The 17,457-nt window shown below is 65.4% G+C and overlaps 2 protein-coding genes across 7 annotated transcripts in view; one reads left to right on the top strand and one right to left on the bottom strand.

Moving 5' to 3' along the window:
* The window catches only part of AGPAT2 (1-acylglycerol-3-phosphate O-acyltransferase 2), a 16,588-nt gene extending 5,562 nt beyond the window's left edge, over nt 1–11,026 (top strand). The window contains exons 3-8 of the mRNA XM_029921016.1: nt 384–418; nt 6,963–7,096; nt 7,516–7,691; nt 7,836–7,931; nt 9,489–9,561; nt 10,338–11,026. Coding sequence (XP_029776876.1) covers nt 384–418; nt 6,963–7,096; nt 7,516–7,691; nt 7,836–7,931; nt 9,489–9,561; nt 10,338–10,513 — 690 coding nt within the window. The 3' untranslated portion in view covers nt 10,514–11,026. The remainder of the gene's footprint in view (nt 1–383; nt 419–6,962; nt 7,097–7,515; nt 7,692–7,835; nt 7,932–9,488; nt 9,562–10,337) is intronic.
* A 396-nt stretch (nt 11,027–11,422) lies between these two features.
* Nucleotides 11,423–17,457, bottom strand: part of EGFL7 (EGF like domain multiple 7) — an 8,454-nt gene continuing 2,419 nt past the window's right edge. The window contains exons 2-9 of one of the 6 annotated variants that reach the window (XM_029920933.1): nt 15,078–15,194; nt 14,761–14,877; nt 13,770–13,882; nt 13,489–13,584; nt 13,195–13,359; nt 12,454–12,518; nt 11,780–11,942; nt 11,423–11,660 (exon numbers count right to left, since the gene is read on the bottom strand). In XM_029920933.1, coding sequence (XP_029776793.1) covers nt 11,638–11,660; nt 11,780–11,942; nt 12,454–12,518; nt 13,195–13,359; nt 13,489–13,584; nt 13,770–13,882; nt 14,761–14,877; nt 15,078–15,157 — 822 coding nt within the window. In that variant the 5' untranslated portion in view covers nt 15,158–15,194 and the 3' untranslated portion in view covers nt 11,423–11,637. The other 5 variants (XM_029920935.1, XM_029920936.1, XM_029920939.1 and 2 more) reach the window with 5 other exon arrangements.

The following is a 17,457-nucleotide window of genomic DNA, read 5'->3' as shown; positions in this document are numbered from 1 at the left end:
GGGCCCCCACCACTCCGGGGCAGGCGAACCTGAGGCCGCGCGCCTCTCTGGAGGCCTGGCGCTGCTGGGGACGGGTCTCTGAGCAGGAGGAGGGTGTGGGTCAGGGAACCACAGGCCGGGGGGGTGCTTCTTGGAGGTGGTGCCGCCGGCCACAGGCCAGGCCAGGGGACGGCACGTCTGGCTCTGAGGCAGCAAGGAGGCTTGGGCTGAGCTGTCCTGTGGTGCAGGCGGAGTGCTGGGCCCAGAGCAGGTTTTCAGGAGTGACGGGACAACCGGGAGGGACCGTCCCCTCCCCCCACTGGGTGTCTTCAGGTGGCCTCTTTACAACCAGCTTTCTTGTCTTTTAAAAGGACTGACTCAGACTTCAAAGCTGCTCCCCGGAGTCACATCAGAAGCCACCAGTCTCCTTTCTGACTCGGTGACTGGACCTGGCGGATGGGCCACACTAGCACTGGGCCTGCCCGAGGCCCCGCCCCCCGCTGGGGCTGGCTCTCCTGTGTCCTAGTCTCCCCTGAGACTCTGGCCCACTCAGGGCTCCTTCTCAGGACCCTAGAGGCTCTGGCAGCGGGGCTTTCTGCTGCCTTCCCCTCCTTAGGGCAGCCCCCAGATTCAGGGTCCACGCGAGGGCCACCCCAGGACACTGCCAGGAAGCAGACACTGTGTTCTCCCCAGGGAGGGACCCCAACCTCCTTCCCCTGTCTGCTCAGGTCCCACAGGGTGGGTCACAGTGACAACTCTCAAGACCCCCTGGTGATAGTGGGGGCATGGGGGGCCATGCTGTGAGCAGGAGTCCCCCGGAGGGGCAAGGTGGGGGGTTGCCCAGGCCAGGATTCAGGAGGATGGAGCAAAGGTACCAGAAGGCTGAGCGGACCCCCCTCGCCGCGGGCCGCCCTGGCGCTGGGACAGGCCAAGCCTCTGCTCGCGCAGGTCTGTCCTGGACCCCAGAGCACCTGGGTGCCTGGCTGCTCCCCTCTCCAGCCCTGCCCTGACCTCTGGAAGAGGCCACCATGCCTGACGCCACAGCCTCTCCCCCCCTGTGTCCCGTGGGGTGCTGTACCTCCCCTGTGGGGACAGGCATCATTCTGTGCCTCGCCTCACTGCTGATGAGTCTGAGGTGTGACCGAAACACGCAGGTATAAGGCCTGCAAAGTGCTGGGGGCGGGGAAGGTGGCTGCCTAGGGTCCCAGATCTGAGACAGGGCGGAGCTGGGGTACAGACCCATGGGAATGGCTCCCCGGTGCCTGCTTTGTACTTTCCCTCTGTGCCCAGCCAGCGCTGGGGGCCGGGGCGGTGCTGCGGGGCCGGATGCCAGGCTTTGGACGCCAGGCTTTGGACGCCTGGAGCCCTGGGGGAGCAGCCCTGCTCTGCCCCCTCCCTGCTTCCCCAACTTCCCCCGGAGCAGTAGCGGCCCCACCCCCTGGGACCCTGGGCAGCAGCCCAAGGAGCCTTTGCCTGTTAGACTCAAGTTCTGAGTGTGCAGGGAACAGTAACGGGAACAGAAGAGCTGAGGAGACTGACTCGGCGGGAGGCTCAGATGAAGAGCCCTTCCCAGGCTGGCTGGGCCCTGTTTGCCGGGTTGGGCAGAGTATTAGGTCATGTTTCCTCATTCCAGGAGGAGATGCCCTGAATACACCCATTTGACGGAGAAAAAAACAAAGCTTTTTTGGGTCGCATGGGTGAGAATTCGGTTCCGCTGCAGGATCAGGAAACCCTAGTAAGAGCGGCTTAACCAAGAGCCTGTGTACTGTTTTGTGCATCACGGGACCCCCAGAGCGGGGCGGCCCAGGTCCCCAGAGAGCTCCCGGCCCCCCGCCTGTGGCTCCGCCCGTTCTCAGGGTCTAGTATGTGGCTACTGTGGCGGCCCCCTGGGGTCGGCCCGCGAGCCTCTGCGTCTGCCTGGACAGGCAGGACCCACTCTTAGCCGCAAGGGAGGCGGGCGGCGAGGCACTGTTCGTGCGGCCGATGCGTTGTTTCAGCCAGACGCCGGGGCTTAGGGATGCCCGTCAGGGTTTGAACCCAGAAGAGCCCAGCCCCCTAGCCAGCGCTGCCAGCCCCCGGGGGTCCTGGGTGGGTGCACGGAGGGGGACACGGCGCAGTCAGGGAGGCATGTGGCCCATGGGGGCTGGCTGGAGGCCCTGCTTTTGCAGGAAAGTCTGCCTTTGTTTTTCTTGGGGTAGGACGGCCAGGGGCAGTGTCTTCCCCCTGCATGTGCCCCTCGGAGCCCTGGAGACCCTGCCTCACGACTAAGAGCTTGCTGGACCCACCTCCTTCCACCCCCAGCCCCTCCGAACCCCTGCACACCACCCCACCCTGGCTCCTGTCCCCTGAGCAGATTGGTTGAGTCCTCGCTCCCCGGGGCGAACCCAGAGGGCTCTGGCTGAGGACTGGCCCAGCTCAGCTGAAACAGCTGGCCAGACCTCCAGGGAGCACCCTAGCCCAAGTCCAGGGGCCCAGGGCAAAGGTCAGCAGGTGGCCTGGGGCTGGCCTTGAACTTCCCTCCAGCTGTGGAGCTCGTGCAGGCTGGGGGAGGGCGGGGGCTGGCTCTCATCTACTTCGGATTCTCCTTATCTGCTTGCAACACACCACTGTTTCAGTTGCTCCCAGGTCCCAGCCTCGTGGGCTCAATGTCCACACCATTCCCCTTTCACAGGCAGATGTGGAAGGTTAGGGAGGTCAAGTGCATTGCCCAAGCTCACGGCTAGCGAAGAGGGAGCCAGGACCTGGGTCTGGCTCACCTAGAGCTTAAGAAGGCCCCAGGAATCCTCAGGCCGAGTGTAAAAGGTCGGAGGGGGCTGGCTGACAGGAGCCAGCCTGGGATCCCCAGGGCACTGCAGGGTTCACGGTGCTCGGAACTTCCAGGGGGGCTCGAGGCCGGTTAAGTAGAGGGCTCCCGAGCAAGATCCAGGACGGGCCAGGACAGCCCATCTGCTCGAGGAACCGGCCTGCTCCAGGGGCCACGTGCCAGGAGGTGGGAAGACGGCCCCTGTCGCCCACCTGGCAGCGGGCAGCCGTTTCTGGGATCTGTGCCTGGTGCTCAGCCCAGCCCCTGGCCACTTGGGCTCCACCTGGGGGGTGGGGTCATGGACTTGGGGGCAACGGGGGTGGAACAGCAGCCACAGTGGTGTGGCCACGTCCCCAGGCCACGTCCCCAGGCCAGCACCGGGGACACCTGGCTCCTATACCCGGCGGCTGCTGGAAGGGCCCTTGGATGAGGTGGGCTGTTGGGGCACCGTGAGGCTGGCACTCAGGACCCTGGTGGCTGCCTTGGGCTGGCGGGGAGGGGCAGCGTCACTTCCTGCTCCAGCCAGCGTTGGGCAGCTTTGGGCGGTGTCTTCAGAGCCTCGGGGAAGGGAGGGAGGCCTCCCAACTAGCTTCTGGAATCCTGGAAGCGAGGTTCTGGCATTCTGGGATCCCATCTTGCAATCCTGAGTCTTTCCCCCACCTCCAGCTTGCCCTTTCCCTGGCATTTTCCCAAAACCAGGCTGGGAGTGGGTCTCAGCCCATGCTGGTGCCCCGGCTATGTGGCCTTGGGCATGTCACCTCACTGCTGAGCCTGGACTCCCTCATCTAGGGGTGGGGGTCATGGGAGTGCCCACCGTGTGGGGTTATTGCGCGGACAACACACCCTTGCACGGTGCTCGGCACACAGCAGGTGCTGCCCAGGTGTCCGGTGGGGGGAGGGGCATTCCCACCTGCCGCCGGTTGAGGGGCCTGCTTTCTCTCCCTGGAGGTGCACCTGGAGCACCCAGACACGTCTGCTGTGCTTTGCTTCCTTATGCATTGAGAAACTTTTCTTTTAAAAAATTATTTTATTTTTTTATTTTTTTGAGAGACAGAGAGAGAGCATGAACTGGGGAGGGTCAGAGAGAAAGAGGGAGGTACAGAATCTGAAGCAGCTCCAGGCTCTGAGCCATCAGCACGGAGCCCGACATGGAGCTCGAACTCACGGACCGTGAGATCATGACCTGAGCTAAAGTCAGACACTTAACTGACTGAGCCCCCCAGGTCCCCCGAGGAGGGAGCTGAGAAACTCTTAAAATGTTCACCTCACTCACCACTTTTACGAAAACCCTGAAACCCCGTGATGTCAGGAAGGGGAGAGGCGGGCGGGCTGCCTGCAGAGAATGCTTTGTCCCTGGGACGCACCGGTGCCTTCTCTGATCCCAGCATGCACCTCGCTTTGGCAGCCTGCTGGGTCGCAGCAGCTGCTGTGTGTGTGCATGTGTGTGCGCGCGCGTGCCAGGGCCAGGGCCACCCCCCATCGCCGCACGCTGCCTGAGGTCTGGATGCGGTGTTCTCCACAGTTCTGGAAAAACCAGTCCCCAGCCAGTCCCTTCCACTGGATACAGAAAAGAACCCTAACCGGAACTGGAGAGAAGGTCCTACAGACAGACGAGGGCAGCCCCACATCAGTGTAGGGTGTGTTCATGCCACCGAACTGGACGTTTAAGGATGATTAGGATGATAAATGTTTGTTACAGATATTTTACCACCATTTTTAAAGAAAAAGAGAGACAGATACAAAGGAAGGGAGAGAGAAGCCGTCCACTCCAGCTGTGGCCCGAGGCCGGCTGCAGCCGGCAGGGGGTGGGGGTGGGGGAGCCCCCCAGCTAGAACGTTGCTCTGGATGGAGACAGATGGCTCCCCCGCCCAGCGCGCTGCGGATCTGCCTCGACTTCCCCTCGCCCTGGGGGAACGGGGGGCCACAGCTGGGCAGCTGCAAGTTTTTCTAATTCAGACCACCCTTGAGGAGCGCAGGATCAGATCTTGGGAGGGGGACCTGGTTGCCGGGCGGCTCGGCCCGGCGATGCCAGCCTGCCTGCCTCTAGCCGCCGACGTGAGGGATGTGGACCGGGTTCTGTGCTTTGCCCTGATTGAGAGTGAGCGGGAGGATTTGCCTGTTTAGCGGACATTTCCGGCCTTCCTCTTTGCGAAGCGCCTGCTCGTGACCCCTCCTTGTCCCCTCGGTCCTCACGGTGACCAAGAAGCGGTCTTTGTAGACGAGAAACTGGGGCCCGCGGAGGGAAGGGACCTCTGGGCAGGTGGCCTGAGCTGGCTGCGGCTGGCAGAACGGGGGAGGGAGCTGGCCTAATGGTCGGAGCGGCCCCACGGTAGCTGCCACGCCTCCCTGGACCTCAGGGTCCCCATCTGCAACACGGGGTGACTGGGAGCCACCCTTCCATGGGAGCTCTGTTCTGAAAGGGGCAGCTGGGCGGGAGACTGGCCTGCAGACACACAGCCAGCCCCGGAGGTCCGCTCACAGGAGGCCCTGGAGGACTTGGACCCACGGGCCCAGGCGGTGGGGAGGGTGCCGGGGGAGGGGAGGGCCCGTGTTCGGTGGGACAGAGGCCGGTCTGGGAAGGTGAGAACATCCTGGGGACGGACGGAGGGGACAGTCGCACAGCGGTGCGTGATGCCACCGGGCCGTGTGTACTTAACAGCAGTTGAGACAGCACATTTTAGGTCATGTGTACTTTACGACAGTTTAGAAAACGAGAGGCAGGCTCCGAGCCAGGGCCGAGTCTGTTCTGCCGAGAGCCATCCCTGGGCCTGGGGCAGTCGCTTTACTGTCCTGTGCAGGGCGGGAGATCCCTGCCTCCCCATCAAGACTGTTGATGGGATCGACTAACTGGGGGGCTGGGCGGGTGCCTGAACCTTCTGGGAGAAGGGGACACTTCTAGGTCAGGAGCCCGTGGGTCAGCAGGGGCACATCTTCAGTCCCCTGCCCCCCGCCGGGGATGGAAGGACCCAGGGGCCCTACAGGGAGCTGACAGCGTGTTGACCCTCATGCCTTGGGCTCCGTCACTCAGAGGACCCCTAATGCATCCCTTCCGGGGTATGAGTGGAGCATCCCAGGCCACTCTTCCTCCCTGTGTTCTCCAAGGCCGGCCAGTGCCTGCAGACACGTCCCCACAGATGGAGCCACTCACGCCCACCACGTGCTGCTTGGAGGTGGTCCCCGAAGGTCCCCTATGCTCCAGGCCACCTGCCCACACGAGTGGGCAGAGTCCCCCGGGCATCTGGCTCCCTTCCTCTCTTGCCCTTGACCTTGGGCAGGACATTTAAGCTCTGCAGGCATGTGGCCTCCCCTATGTGAAGAGGGCAGTGGGCTTGCGCAGTAGGACGGGCCTGAGGGCTGAACGCCACGCCTGGCCACATTCCCATCAGCAGGGACAGGACGCAATCTTCAGGCCCTGCAGAGGTCTCCACGCGGCACTGATGCTTCCTTCCTGGTGTGTCAGTGCCCCGAGCGGATGGCCGCTTCTCCAGGCTGGGTCTCCTCCCCCAGAGCGTGTTGTGGGGGCCTGCCTGCTCTGCAGGGGTGCGGGGACCTCTCTGTGTCAGGCTTTTATTTTATTATTTATTATTATTTAAAATTTTTTAAATGTTTATTTACTTTCAAGAGAGATAGAGGGCGAGCAGGGAAGAGGCAGAGGGAGAAGGAAACACAGAACCGGAAGCAGGTTCCAGACTCTGTGCTCTCAGTATAGAGCCTGAGGCGGGGCCGGAACTCACAAACTGTGAGATCATGATCTGAGCCAAAGTCAGATGCTTAACCAACTGAGCCACCCAGGCACCCCTATGATTATTATTTTTTAAATTTTATAAATAATCTCTACATCCATCGTGGGACTTGAACCTACAACCCTGAGATCAGGAGTGGCCTGTTCCACCAACTGAGCCCGCCCGGCGCCCCTCCACGTTAGGGTTTTAGTCGCTGATGAAGCTGAGACCCAGAGCCAGTCTGACCCTGAGGGCTTTCGGCCTCCAGCCCCCTTCCAGCTGAGCAAGCAGGAGTGTGGCGGTGAGGGTGGGGCAACACGGGCAGGACCCTGGACAGCAGATGTGGGAGTGGCCGCCCTCCCGTTGTCAAAGGGCAAGCCAGGCCCTGTCAGGGCATCTGGGTCCCCAGTCTGGCCGCAGGCCATGGGCCCCTGCTCACCGACGCTGTCTCTCTTCAGCATCATCAGTTGGTTTGTCCGGACCTTCAAGTACATATTCGGCCTTCGCTTTGAGATAAAGGGCCGCCAGAAGCTGGAGGTGGACCACCCGTGTGTCATCATTTCTAACCACCAGAGCATCCTGGACATGATGGGTAAGGCAGGGTCGCCGAGCGGCTGGTGGGGGAGCTGGCCCTTCCTGGCTGCAGGCCCAGACCTGGGCCTGGACTGGTCTCTGCGGGGGCGATGCTTCTGGGAGGTGGAGCCTGGGCCCGAGGAGCCAGCAGGTCGGTGGGGGGGTGCTGACCCAGGCCAGGGGGCCCGTGCCTCCCTGCAGCCACAGACAGAGCTGCGAACAGGGCGCCAACAGCTGGGAGCTCTGCTTCACTCCCTCCCTTTGCAGGCGGGAAGCAGGCTGAGGCCAAATGGCTTGGCGGGTGGCTGGTGGGAAGGCGTGGGCGGCCCAGGCTGGTGGTGGTCAAGGCGTGGGGCCGGCGCCCTCCTCCGTGGGGGAAGGTGGCTGCCAGGCTCTGAGCGTGGCCTCCACTTGCCTGGGGTCCTGTGGCCACTGCAGGCCTCATGGAGGCCCTACCCCAGCGCTGCGTGCAGATCGCCAAGCGGGAGCTGCTCTTCACGGGGCCCGTGGGCCTGATCATGTACCTCGGGGGCGTCTTCTTCATCAACCGGCAGCGCTCCAGGACCGCGGTGACCGTAATGGCCGAAGTGGGCCAGCGCATGCTCAGGGAGAACGTGAGTGAGGGGCTCGGGCTGCCCAGTGGTGCGCACGCCGCCATGTTGCCGTCATGCAAAGCCGTGCGTCGTTGGGGGTGGGGGGCAGTGGCTGCTCAGGGCTCGTCGGAGGCCCTGCTCAGCCGCCTCCTCTCCCCGCTGCAGCTCAAGGTGTGGATATACCCTGAAGGCACGAGGAACGACAACGGGGACCTGCTGCCTTTCAAGAAGGGCGCCTTCTACCTGGCCATTGAGGCCCAGGTGCGCCAGGGCTCCGCCCTCCCGGGGGGCGGGGCGGGGAGGCGGGTCCTGGTTGGCTTAAGGCTGAAGGTGACCGCCTGGCCAGGTCGGGCCTCTGCTTCCTGACCTGCGAAGGAGGGTCGTTCCTTGGGCCTCTTCACCCGCTCTGAGCACTAGGGCTGGCGCCTGATCGGGTCCAGTGACAGCAGGACTCACACCCGTCACCGGGGTGCCTGTGCCTGGAGCTCCGGCACCCCCGTGTGGAGCTGACCGGCCAAGGGGCCCGTGCAGAGAGGCTGGGGTCGGTGTAGAAGGCACAGGCGGCAGTGCTCGGGAAGGCTGACCGCTTCTCAGTCCTGCAAGACGCTGGCCGGGCGGGGCTCGGGGGCACCAGTGTGTCCAGAGGGGCAGGGCTGGGCAGGGCTGGAGGAGGGCCCGCAGAGCGAGCCGTGAGCTCTGGTTTGGTCCAAGGCGCAGTTTGTCCGAGAGGGGTTTGGGGGTGATGCCGGAACTTGGGGTGCATCCGTCCACGGGGCAGTCTCCTGGTGGGTAACAGGCACCCTGACCCATGCGCTGTCAGGGGAGTTTGTGTAGGGGAAAGCCATCGTCTGAGGTCAGGGGAAGGGGCTCTCCTCCTGCCCAAATGAGGTCGGGGAGGTGGCTGGGCCGAACCTACTCTCCCAGACTCCCCCTGTGCCAGGTGGCCTCTGGCGCCCCCTGGTGTCTGGCCCTCAGCAAGGCCAGGTGAGCCATCCTGGCAATGCGGGATGCAGCAGGCGGGTGGGGCGGAGGGTCCTGGGCTCTGAGCCTGGCAATGCCGAGGTAAGGCTCTCAAGCCCTGGACCTGTGGCCCCTCCAGCTGGGAGCGGAGGGCACTCCTGCCACACACCTGGGGCCGATGTCACTTCCCTTGGCTGGTGGCATGGGAGAGGGGTGGTGGGAGAGGAGAGAGGGGACACTGTGGTGTGGCAGGGCTGGGGCAGGACAGCTCAGCCAGAAGAGTGGGCATCTTCCCTGTCCTCTCCCCTCTCCTCCCCCCGTCAGCCCCGCAGGGCCTACAAGACTGGCCTCCAAGCCTGCACCCCTGCTGGTGCCAGGGTTAATGATTACCCCCACGTGCCGGTTCTGACCCTGGTGTCTTCCGGGAATACCAGCAGGCCCTGGGTAGAGCCGCCCCCAGCCGCCCGGGATGGGGGAGGGGTGGGCACAAAGACCTCAGCAACCTCCTGCTAAGCTGGACCGAGCCCTGACCCCCCTCTCCCCGGGCAGTCAGGACCCAGTGGGGGCAGAGACGTGAACCATACAGAGGACAGGTGCCAGGTCAGGAGGCTTCCCGGTGGCGGGAATGCTGGAGTGGAGATGTGTAGGATGCATTTATGGAACTGAGGGCCACACCGGCCCCAGGGACGGGCCCTGAGTGTGCTTGCCCCATGGCCATGGGCCCGTGCCGGGACGTCCTCAGCCAGAAGGCAAGCGGGTGGCAAGGCAGGGTGCCCCCCTGCCCCGCTCATCCACGGGGCTCAGGGTGGGCTGGGGTGGGCTCCAGTGCGTCCTCAGGCACGTGGTGTCTGTCCACAGGTGCCGGTCATCCCCGTGGTTTACTCCAGCTTCTCCTCCTTCTACGACCACAGGACAAAGCTCTTCACCTCAGGTAGTGCCCCGCCCCCGCCCCCGGCGCACACACGAGGGTGTGTCCTCTCCAGTCCCTAGGACACCCAGGCTCCCAGTGCAATAGTTCCGTCTCTGGGAGGTTCCTATAGGCCAGACTCTGCCCCTCCGTGATCATTTGTGCCTGAAGGAAGGCCGGGCCTAGTCTGGAATCCCAGCCATGAGCTGAGGTAGGCAGTAGTGGACCCATTTCTCAGATGAAAAACAGAGGCTGGCAGAGGGTGGGGTAGGTGCCTGAGTTCACACCACAGACCCAGGCTGGGCAGCAGCCTCCCAGGTACCCCCACGCCCACCAGCCACGGAGCTCCGGGCCACTACCCTTCCTTCCAGACCCTACCTGTGGGCCCCCAGTACCTGGGTGCAAAGGTGGGGTCAAAGGTGAAGGGCAGTGGGGGGAGGAGCCAAGCTATATCTTGCCCCCAGACCTGAGACCTGGGCCACCTAAACCATCACGGAGGACAGGCATGCGATGGCAGGCGTGGGGGGGGCACGCAGGAAGGCTCCGTAGCTGGTGGGGGCGCGTGTGGTCCTCAGTCCTACAGAGCACGTGCCTTGGGGCTTCGTGTTTGAGTGCGTCACTTGTTCTTCCTTTAAAACCAACCCCGAGACCAGGGTGTCCAGGAAAGAGCCCAGCTTGGCGGGGCCCTTGGGAGGCCCCCCGGGAAGGCCAGCAGAGGGTCGGAGGGGTTCGGGTGACGCCTGAGCAAGGAGAGGCCGTGGCACAGGTGCCCGGCCACTGACACTCCCGGCTCCCAACAGGGACGATCAAGGTGGAGGTGCTGGACGCCATCCCCACCAGCGGCCTCACTGTGGCTGATGTCCCCAAGCTTATGGATACCTGCCACCAGGCCATGAGGACCACCTTCCTCCGCATCTCCAAGAGGCCCCAGGAGAACGGGGCCACTGCGAGGCCTGCTTCCCAGCCCGCCCAATAGCGGAGATGGGCAGGATGGGGCGTGCCAGGGGGCAGGGCCTGACTGGAGAACGGACTTGAGGGACCTCCTCCCCTGCCCCAGCAGCTAAATGTCACTGTGTCCTGCTCCTGCCTGGTTCTCCTAGCTTTCATTCGGGCCCCACATGCAGGGCACTGCTTCCTGTCACCGGCCTGAGACCCAGGCCTCCGATTTCCCCCAGGAGAGCAGGCTGGAACCTCCTCACGGAGCCCACGCGGAGCCTCCCAGATCTGGGAGCAGGTCTGGGCCCAGACGGGCTGACAGCCTTGGAGCGGACGGCCAGAGCTGAGGGCCCCTTCACCCTCCTGCCTGGGCCAATGGGGTGCAGGGCGGGCCGTGGCCTGTATCGGGCCCTCCGGGACACCCCGTCCTGTGCAGCCAGGGCCTCCAGGGGAGCCAGGAAGTAGGGGTCCTTGCTCTGCTGACCTCAGGGAGCAAGATCTCCGACTGGGCACTGCATTCCGTTGTTTTTTATAAAAGGACTCTGGGAAGGGCCTGGTGACTTGTGATCACTCGGGGGCTGGGGAGGGGGGCGGGATGCCACAGCCGAGGCTGCCCTCGCCGCCTCCCCCCAGGGGCCAGGGCCACGGTTCTCCGTGGGTGGGGACGTGCACCTGGTGGGGCGGTGGGCAGCCTGGGGGTCTGGGGAAGGAGGCTGAAGGTCTGCCCTTTGGCCGCTGGCTGGGGATAAAGCCAGAGGCCAGGTCCACCCTCCCAGAAGCCACCTGCTGCAGAGGAAGGACCAAGACCCTCTGGAGGAGGACCCTGTGTGGCTGCGGCCCCCTGCCCTGCCCCACAGCTGCCCCCTTGCCCTCGAACCAACCAGCAGGTGCCCCCGCCCCCCTGGGCGGCTTCAGAACGCCCTCCACAATCCACCAAGGACATAGTAGCTCCTGAACCTTCATTTTATTCTGACACAGATCAGAGGTGCCCCCCGATATGCTGCCCAGCAACCAAGACCCTCGTACCTTCCCTCCACCACAGGCCCACTGGTGGGGTGCAGGGGTGCTGGCTGGGCGGGGGCTGGGTTCATACCTAGGACCCCTTCCTGCCCCGCCCCCCAACATCATGGCAACGGGCTCTCAGGAGCCAGAGCTGGGAACCTGTCACAGCTCCTTCTTGCAGGAACCTGTGGACGGGGGAAGGGCTGAGGTCAGAGGTCAGTGCTCCCCACCACCTTCCCCGCCAGGTAGGTCTGCCCTCTGGCTCTGCAGGTGGGGAGGTGGGCACAGGGACCCCAGCACTCACAGGACCCCAGCTGCTCCTCCAGGAAGGAGATCTGCTCACTCAGAGAGTCGATGCGGTCCAGCTGCTGGAAGGAGTGGGCCAGGAGGCTGCCGGGGTCGGGGAGCCCGTGCTCCTGGGCCCTCGAGGCCAGGCTGTGCAGCGGGGCCAGCACCAGCTGCAGCTTCTGTGGGGCACGTAGAAGGCACCCTCTCTGTTCCATGAGGCTTTTAGGGAACCCTGGGCAGTGAGGCCTGCCGACGCCCAGACCCGGCTCTGCAGGGCCCTGGACATTCACCAGAGGGAGCTCTGGGCCCAGAGAGCCAGGCACGGGGCGGGGGGGCACAGGGGGACTCCACATGGGCCAGTCTGGTGATGGTCCCAAGGCCCAGGGTCCCGGTCAGGGCAGTTGGGGGGCTGGACCAGAGCTTTCAAGGGGTCATCAAGCCAAGGGTCCCATGGAAAGACGGCAGGGACAAAGCTAGGGGTGGACCTGGGCGCAGGCGCTCAGGACTGCGTGAGGGGGTGTGGCCAACCTTGGCCCCGCCTCTTCTGCAGCGGCCCAGCCTCCGCCTGCTACCTCTGGCGGGCCTGGGCTGTCAGTACCCAGGAGGCCTCCTTCCCGGGCCCGCCCCCACTGAGCCCTACAAGACTGATCCACAGGGGAGGCAATGGGGGGGCCCCGGGCCAGGCCTCACCTGCTCCAGCACGTCCACCCTTGACCGAAGCCTCTGCACCTCCTCCTCTACCGCACGGTCCCTTCCTGGGGAGATCCCAGTGGTGAGCGGGGCAGGCCCGGCCCCACGCCCCAGGCTGGCTTCTCATCTTGGCTGGGAGACCTCACAGCCTCTGCTGAGCGCGGGGCACGGCTCTGAAGTCGGGGGCTCCAGTCCCAGCGGCCGTATGTAGTGAGCCCACCCCTACCGTAGGTGCCCCGACTGGCCCGGAGACGGCTCCCCACGCCTGGGTGCACCCCACCCCCGCTGCGCCTCCATGCCTGGGTCCCCGCGCCGAGCCGTCCAAGCCAAGGTCCACGTGCGCATCCTGGTGCCAGGCGGCCGACAGCGCATTATTACTCACGGTACGAGTTTGAAGTGTCACAGCGCGTACCAAAAGTAATAATGTCCCGTCGGCAGCGGACTTGTGGCGCGTCCTGGCTGCCTGGGCCGCGGAGAAGACCCGGGGTGGGGGCCTTCCGCTCTCTTGGCTGCGATGAGGCCCCTCTCAGCACCCCATCCCCCAATGCACCCAGGAAACCGCCCCCGCCTCTCCCCCGGGGAAGACCCTGCTTCCGCCCAGGAGACAGCCTGCCGCCGGGGTCTCGTTGCCCCCCGGATGCCCCGCACAGATCTGCAGGGTGACGCCTGGCCCCTCCTCGGGCCCTCCCTGTCCCTCCTCCCGGCACAGCATGGGGGGGGCGGGGCCAGTGGGAGGTTTACCTGTTGCGGGGTTCGGGGCTAGCCTGGGGGTCCCTCTCTTGGGCAGGCAGAGCCCACCGTCTGCGGACGGGCTGTGCCCCTCCGGACACCGGCACCGGTAACTGCCCACGGTGTTGACGCAGTGCTGGGGGCAGGGGCCCTGTCCCCCACTGCATTCATCCACGTCTGCGGGGAGAGGGGGGTCGGCAGGGAGGGGCACCCACACGGAGGCCCTCAGCGCCCGCCTGTCAGCAGGCCATCCAGGGTGCTGCCCACCGGACCCTTCCCCTCTGGGGGGGCGGGAACCGGCCTCACCTGTCTGGCAGGTGTCACCGTGCCATCCTGCAGGGCAGCGACAGTGGCCTGGCTGGACACAGCTCCCTCCGTTCTGGCACGGGGGCTGGCACACTGCTGTCAGGGAGAGGCTTGTCACACATTGAGGGGGGCCCCGGGGCCCTGCAGGGGCACCCCACCCAGGTGACAGCAGCCAGGTCTGCTCGGGCTATGGACAGGGGGACGGATGTGGCACACCCAGGCTACAACTGACTGGCTGCCTAGGTGCTGCGGGGCCCCTGAGGCGGCCCTGCACCCCTCACCTGCTCCACAGGCCCTGGGGAGCCCGCTGGTCCTCTTCCAGCCTGGGCAGCAAGCATAGTGAGGCCTGGTGGCCAGCCCGGGGCTGCGGCGGTAGGCAGTCCTATAGATGGTCCTGGGGGTGTGCGGGGGCAGCGAGGCGTCAGCAGAACCCGCTGGTCTGCCCGGCGCCTCACCGGCCTCCCCTCCCTGGGTGCTGGGCCCCTGGATGCTGAGGGTGCTGTCCCATGCCTGCACCGCTCAAGCCACCAGTGCAGGACCCACCAGCAGCCTTGGGATCCTGGATGCCCAGCACCTCCCCCAGCAGGCCGGGAAGGGGGTCTCCTGAGGAGGGCTTTGGCAGCCTGTTCAGTGGCAGGTGCACAGGTCAGGGCCCGCTCCTCACTGGGTGTGCATCTCAGGGCCAGAGCCTGGGCTCCACCCCCACTGCCCCCACCTTCTTGGCCAGCTGGGGGTGCTGGGACATCCCACAGGGAGGCCTTTGAGAACCCCCGCAGAGAACGAAATCTTTTTAAAGCCAAGTTCCCAGCTGAGGACAGGAGACAGGCCCCCTCGTGCTGGCAGGGAGTCAGGCCACCGGGATATCCTGGGTGTGGGGGGCAGGGTCTCTGTCTGTGACTGGCGGGCCGTCATGGGGAGCCCACTGGGGCTCGGAGGCAGGCGTCACCTCAAGTGGATAAGAACTTGCAGGCAGCAACGCCGGGAGCAGGCGAGCCCCCGGAAACCAGAGGGGAGCAGGCCAGATGGGTGACCCTTCCAGAGACGAGGGCGGGGAGCAGGGCGGGATGATGTCTGAGCTTGCCACAGCCACAGCCTGGGACCAGACGGCCTAAGTCACCACGGACACGGGCCCCTGCCACCCACTCAGACGTGGCCTCGGCAAGTCCTTCGACCACTCTAGGCCCAGGTTTCCCATCTTGGGGCGACTCGCCCTCCTGGGCCTCAGGCTTTATGTGTGGCAGACGGGGGCCCTGCCAGGATGGGGGCACTCACCGGTAGGTGCTGCAGGCTCGGTGCCCGTCACAGGTGGTGAGGAAGGGCTGGTACACCCGCTGCACAAAAGACTCGGACTCGGGGCCCCTGGGAGCCCCGATGGTGCACACCCTGCGGCTGTGGAGTCGGGGGGGCGGGGGAAGCGGCACGTCACTCTGGGTAAAGGACTTTCCAGCGTCACAACAGGGACTCTCCACGAGCCCCAAGGAAGAGCCGAGGCTTCTCCAAGTATCGGGAGTGTGGCCCTGGGGAAGGGCTGAGGGCTTCTGGCCGCCCCCCCCGCCACCGGTGCCACATGGGCCAGAAGCCCCACTCACCCAGGCCCGAAGACGTGCTCGGTGCCACGCACTGCCAGCACCAGGAGCCACACCAGCAGCAGCTCCCTGGAGTCACACATGGCCCGTGTTTCCCAGTGGCCTTTTCCTGTCGGGGGCCTGGAGCACAAGGCACAACCCCCTAAATCCCTCTGCAGAGCCGTCCTGGAGCCCGTGCCCCGGGGCCACTGCTCCCTGGCTCTGTGGCACCTGCCCGGCTCTGCCGCTTTGCCGGCAGGAGGGCTCCGAGGACAGTGCGGGCTCTGTCCTCCCCTGGCCTGTCTCAGCAAGGAAGGCCGGCCCTTTGCCAGTCACAGGGGCCCAGGACCCGAAGCCGGCACCCACGAGGGGTTGGTCTGGGTGAACCTGCAGGTGTCCACGGCTCCAGCAGAGTCCACTGGGGAAGGTGGGGCCAGGGGAGCCCCTGGACCAGCGCTCCCCCCACCCCCAGCTGGATTTGGTGCGCTCCTTGTCACCAATCCCTCCCGAAGGCGGGGTGTTAGTGGGCAGAGCGGGCAGTCCCGCTGGCTTGGCCCTCCGGCCTTCAGTGTCCTCATCTGCCAAATGGGGAGTCAGCCATGGGAGGCACTGGAGCCGATGAAGGGTGCAGGCGCCCAGCCTGCGGGAGCCGTATGGTCCTCAGAGCGGGGCAGAGCCTGCATTTAGGAGCAGGTTGTCCCTACACTGGGGTCTGACCAGTCTGGCTTGGGACTCCCAGGACAGCCAGGGTGGGGGTGCTGGAGCAGCCCTCCACTCATGCCAGTGGAGCCAAATGCCATCCCTGTCTGCTGTGGACAGAAGCCAGGGGGGCTGAGAGCATTCCTGGGAATGGGAGAAATCTCAGCCCAGGATTACAGGTCTGCGACACGCCGGGGGCACTGTGCGGTCTGGGGGGTCCTCTCCATATGTGTGGCCAAGAATCTGGGCAGACAGGGAGCTCCCTGCCCCCCGTGCTCCGGGCACCCCACTAGAGGCCCTGAGGGGCTAGGTTCCGCCCAGGTGGGCAGCGGGAAAGCACATACGAAAAAGCTGAACTTCTGTGGGGCAGGAGGTAGAATTGGGGGAGGGCTGCCCCTTTTCTGGGGCTCGGAGCCCCTCCTCCAGCTCTGACAGCTGATCCCATGGAGGCCTGTAGAGCCTGAGCCGGCGGGGAGAGTGAACCACAGGGATCTGCACGTCAGCTGGAGTGGGGCCGGTGCTCGGGCCCCCGTGTGTCACACGGACCCATGTACAGCGGGGAGACAGCCGGACAAGAGTCCCTCCTTCCTGCACCCCTGTTCTTGGTCGGGGGTGGGGAGTGGCAGGGGGGACTCCGAGATGCTGGGACTTAGTTTGGGGGCTGTGCGTGCTTCTCAGGAGCCTGTGGGCAGGGGCACGTCCTGTCAGAGTCAGTTTGGGGATGGAGCTTGGAGGTGGACCCCGGGGGGGCGGGCACAGCACATCGTTGGGGGCATTCCTGGGGGTCTAGGCAAGCACTGGAAGGATGGAAACAGGTGGCATTGGGAAGCAGGACCTGGGAAGGCAGAGCTGGGTCTGAGAGCTGGGGGTGGGGCCAGGCAGGGGCACACCAGGGGTCCCACAGACCCTGTGCTCCCCGTGCTGGTGGGGGAGGGGCTCACCTCTTGCAGATGTAACCGCCCCCCCCCCAAACAGCCGCCCTAGCACCTCCCCTACTCATGCTTTAAAAGAGGAGAGAGTCAGTGTTAAGTCATGTTTTCTGCGGGGCTGGGGGAGGCCGATGGTGCTGCCCGGCCTGTGCTAGGCTGGCAGAATCGCGTTTCCCTTCGCGGTGACAGCCCCGCTGGGGCGGAGGAGCCAGGGCGGGGGTGGCCGCAGCGCCTCAGGTTGCGAAGCAATAACGTCCCATCCTCCCTGAGGGTCAGCGTGAGCCCAGCCCACCTTCCCTCCCACCTGCCTGCGGGAGGCATCCCCGCAGCGCCCACCCCAGCGCCCACCCAGGAAGGCTGGGTCCGCAGAGGGAGGGGCCTGACTCGCCGCAAAGCTATGGTCCTGGGTCCCCCTTCCACCGGGAGGGGTGCTCTGGACATCAGGACCCTGGGAGGGCGCAAAGGCGGGGTGACGGGGCACTGGGGGAGCGTCCTCTCCGCCGCCTGCCCCAGGCCTCCCCTCCCCCTGCACGCCGGATCCGCGGGAGTGGGGGTGACGATTGAGACACACGGGGTCTGGCCCCTGCGGGGCCCTGAGTCAGGCCCTGGGGGACGCTCAGAGCCCAGACGCGGGTGAGGGGCTGCGGCGCCCCGCGGCCCCGGACACCCTCCCCCCGCGCGGCCCGGCTCGTCGCCTGCTACCGGCAGGGGGCGCCCTTTCCCGAGGCCGCTGGGCCCATTCTCCGGGCCCGGCGCAGGATCCGGGCAGGGCCGGG

Source organism: Suricata suricatta, chromosome 13, assembly GCF_006229205.1.
Source record: "Suricata suricatta isolate VVHF042 chromosome 13, meerkat_22Aug2017_6uvM2_HiC, whole genome shotgun sequence".
NCBI lineage: Eukaryota > Metazoa > Chordata > Mammalia > Carnivora > Herpestidae > Suricata > Suricata suricatta.
The sequence above is the reverse complement of the archived record's forward strand: the minus strand, read 5'-3'. Positions and strand labels throughout refer to the sequence as shown.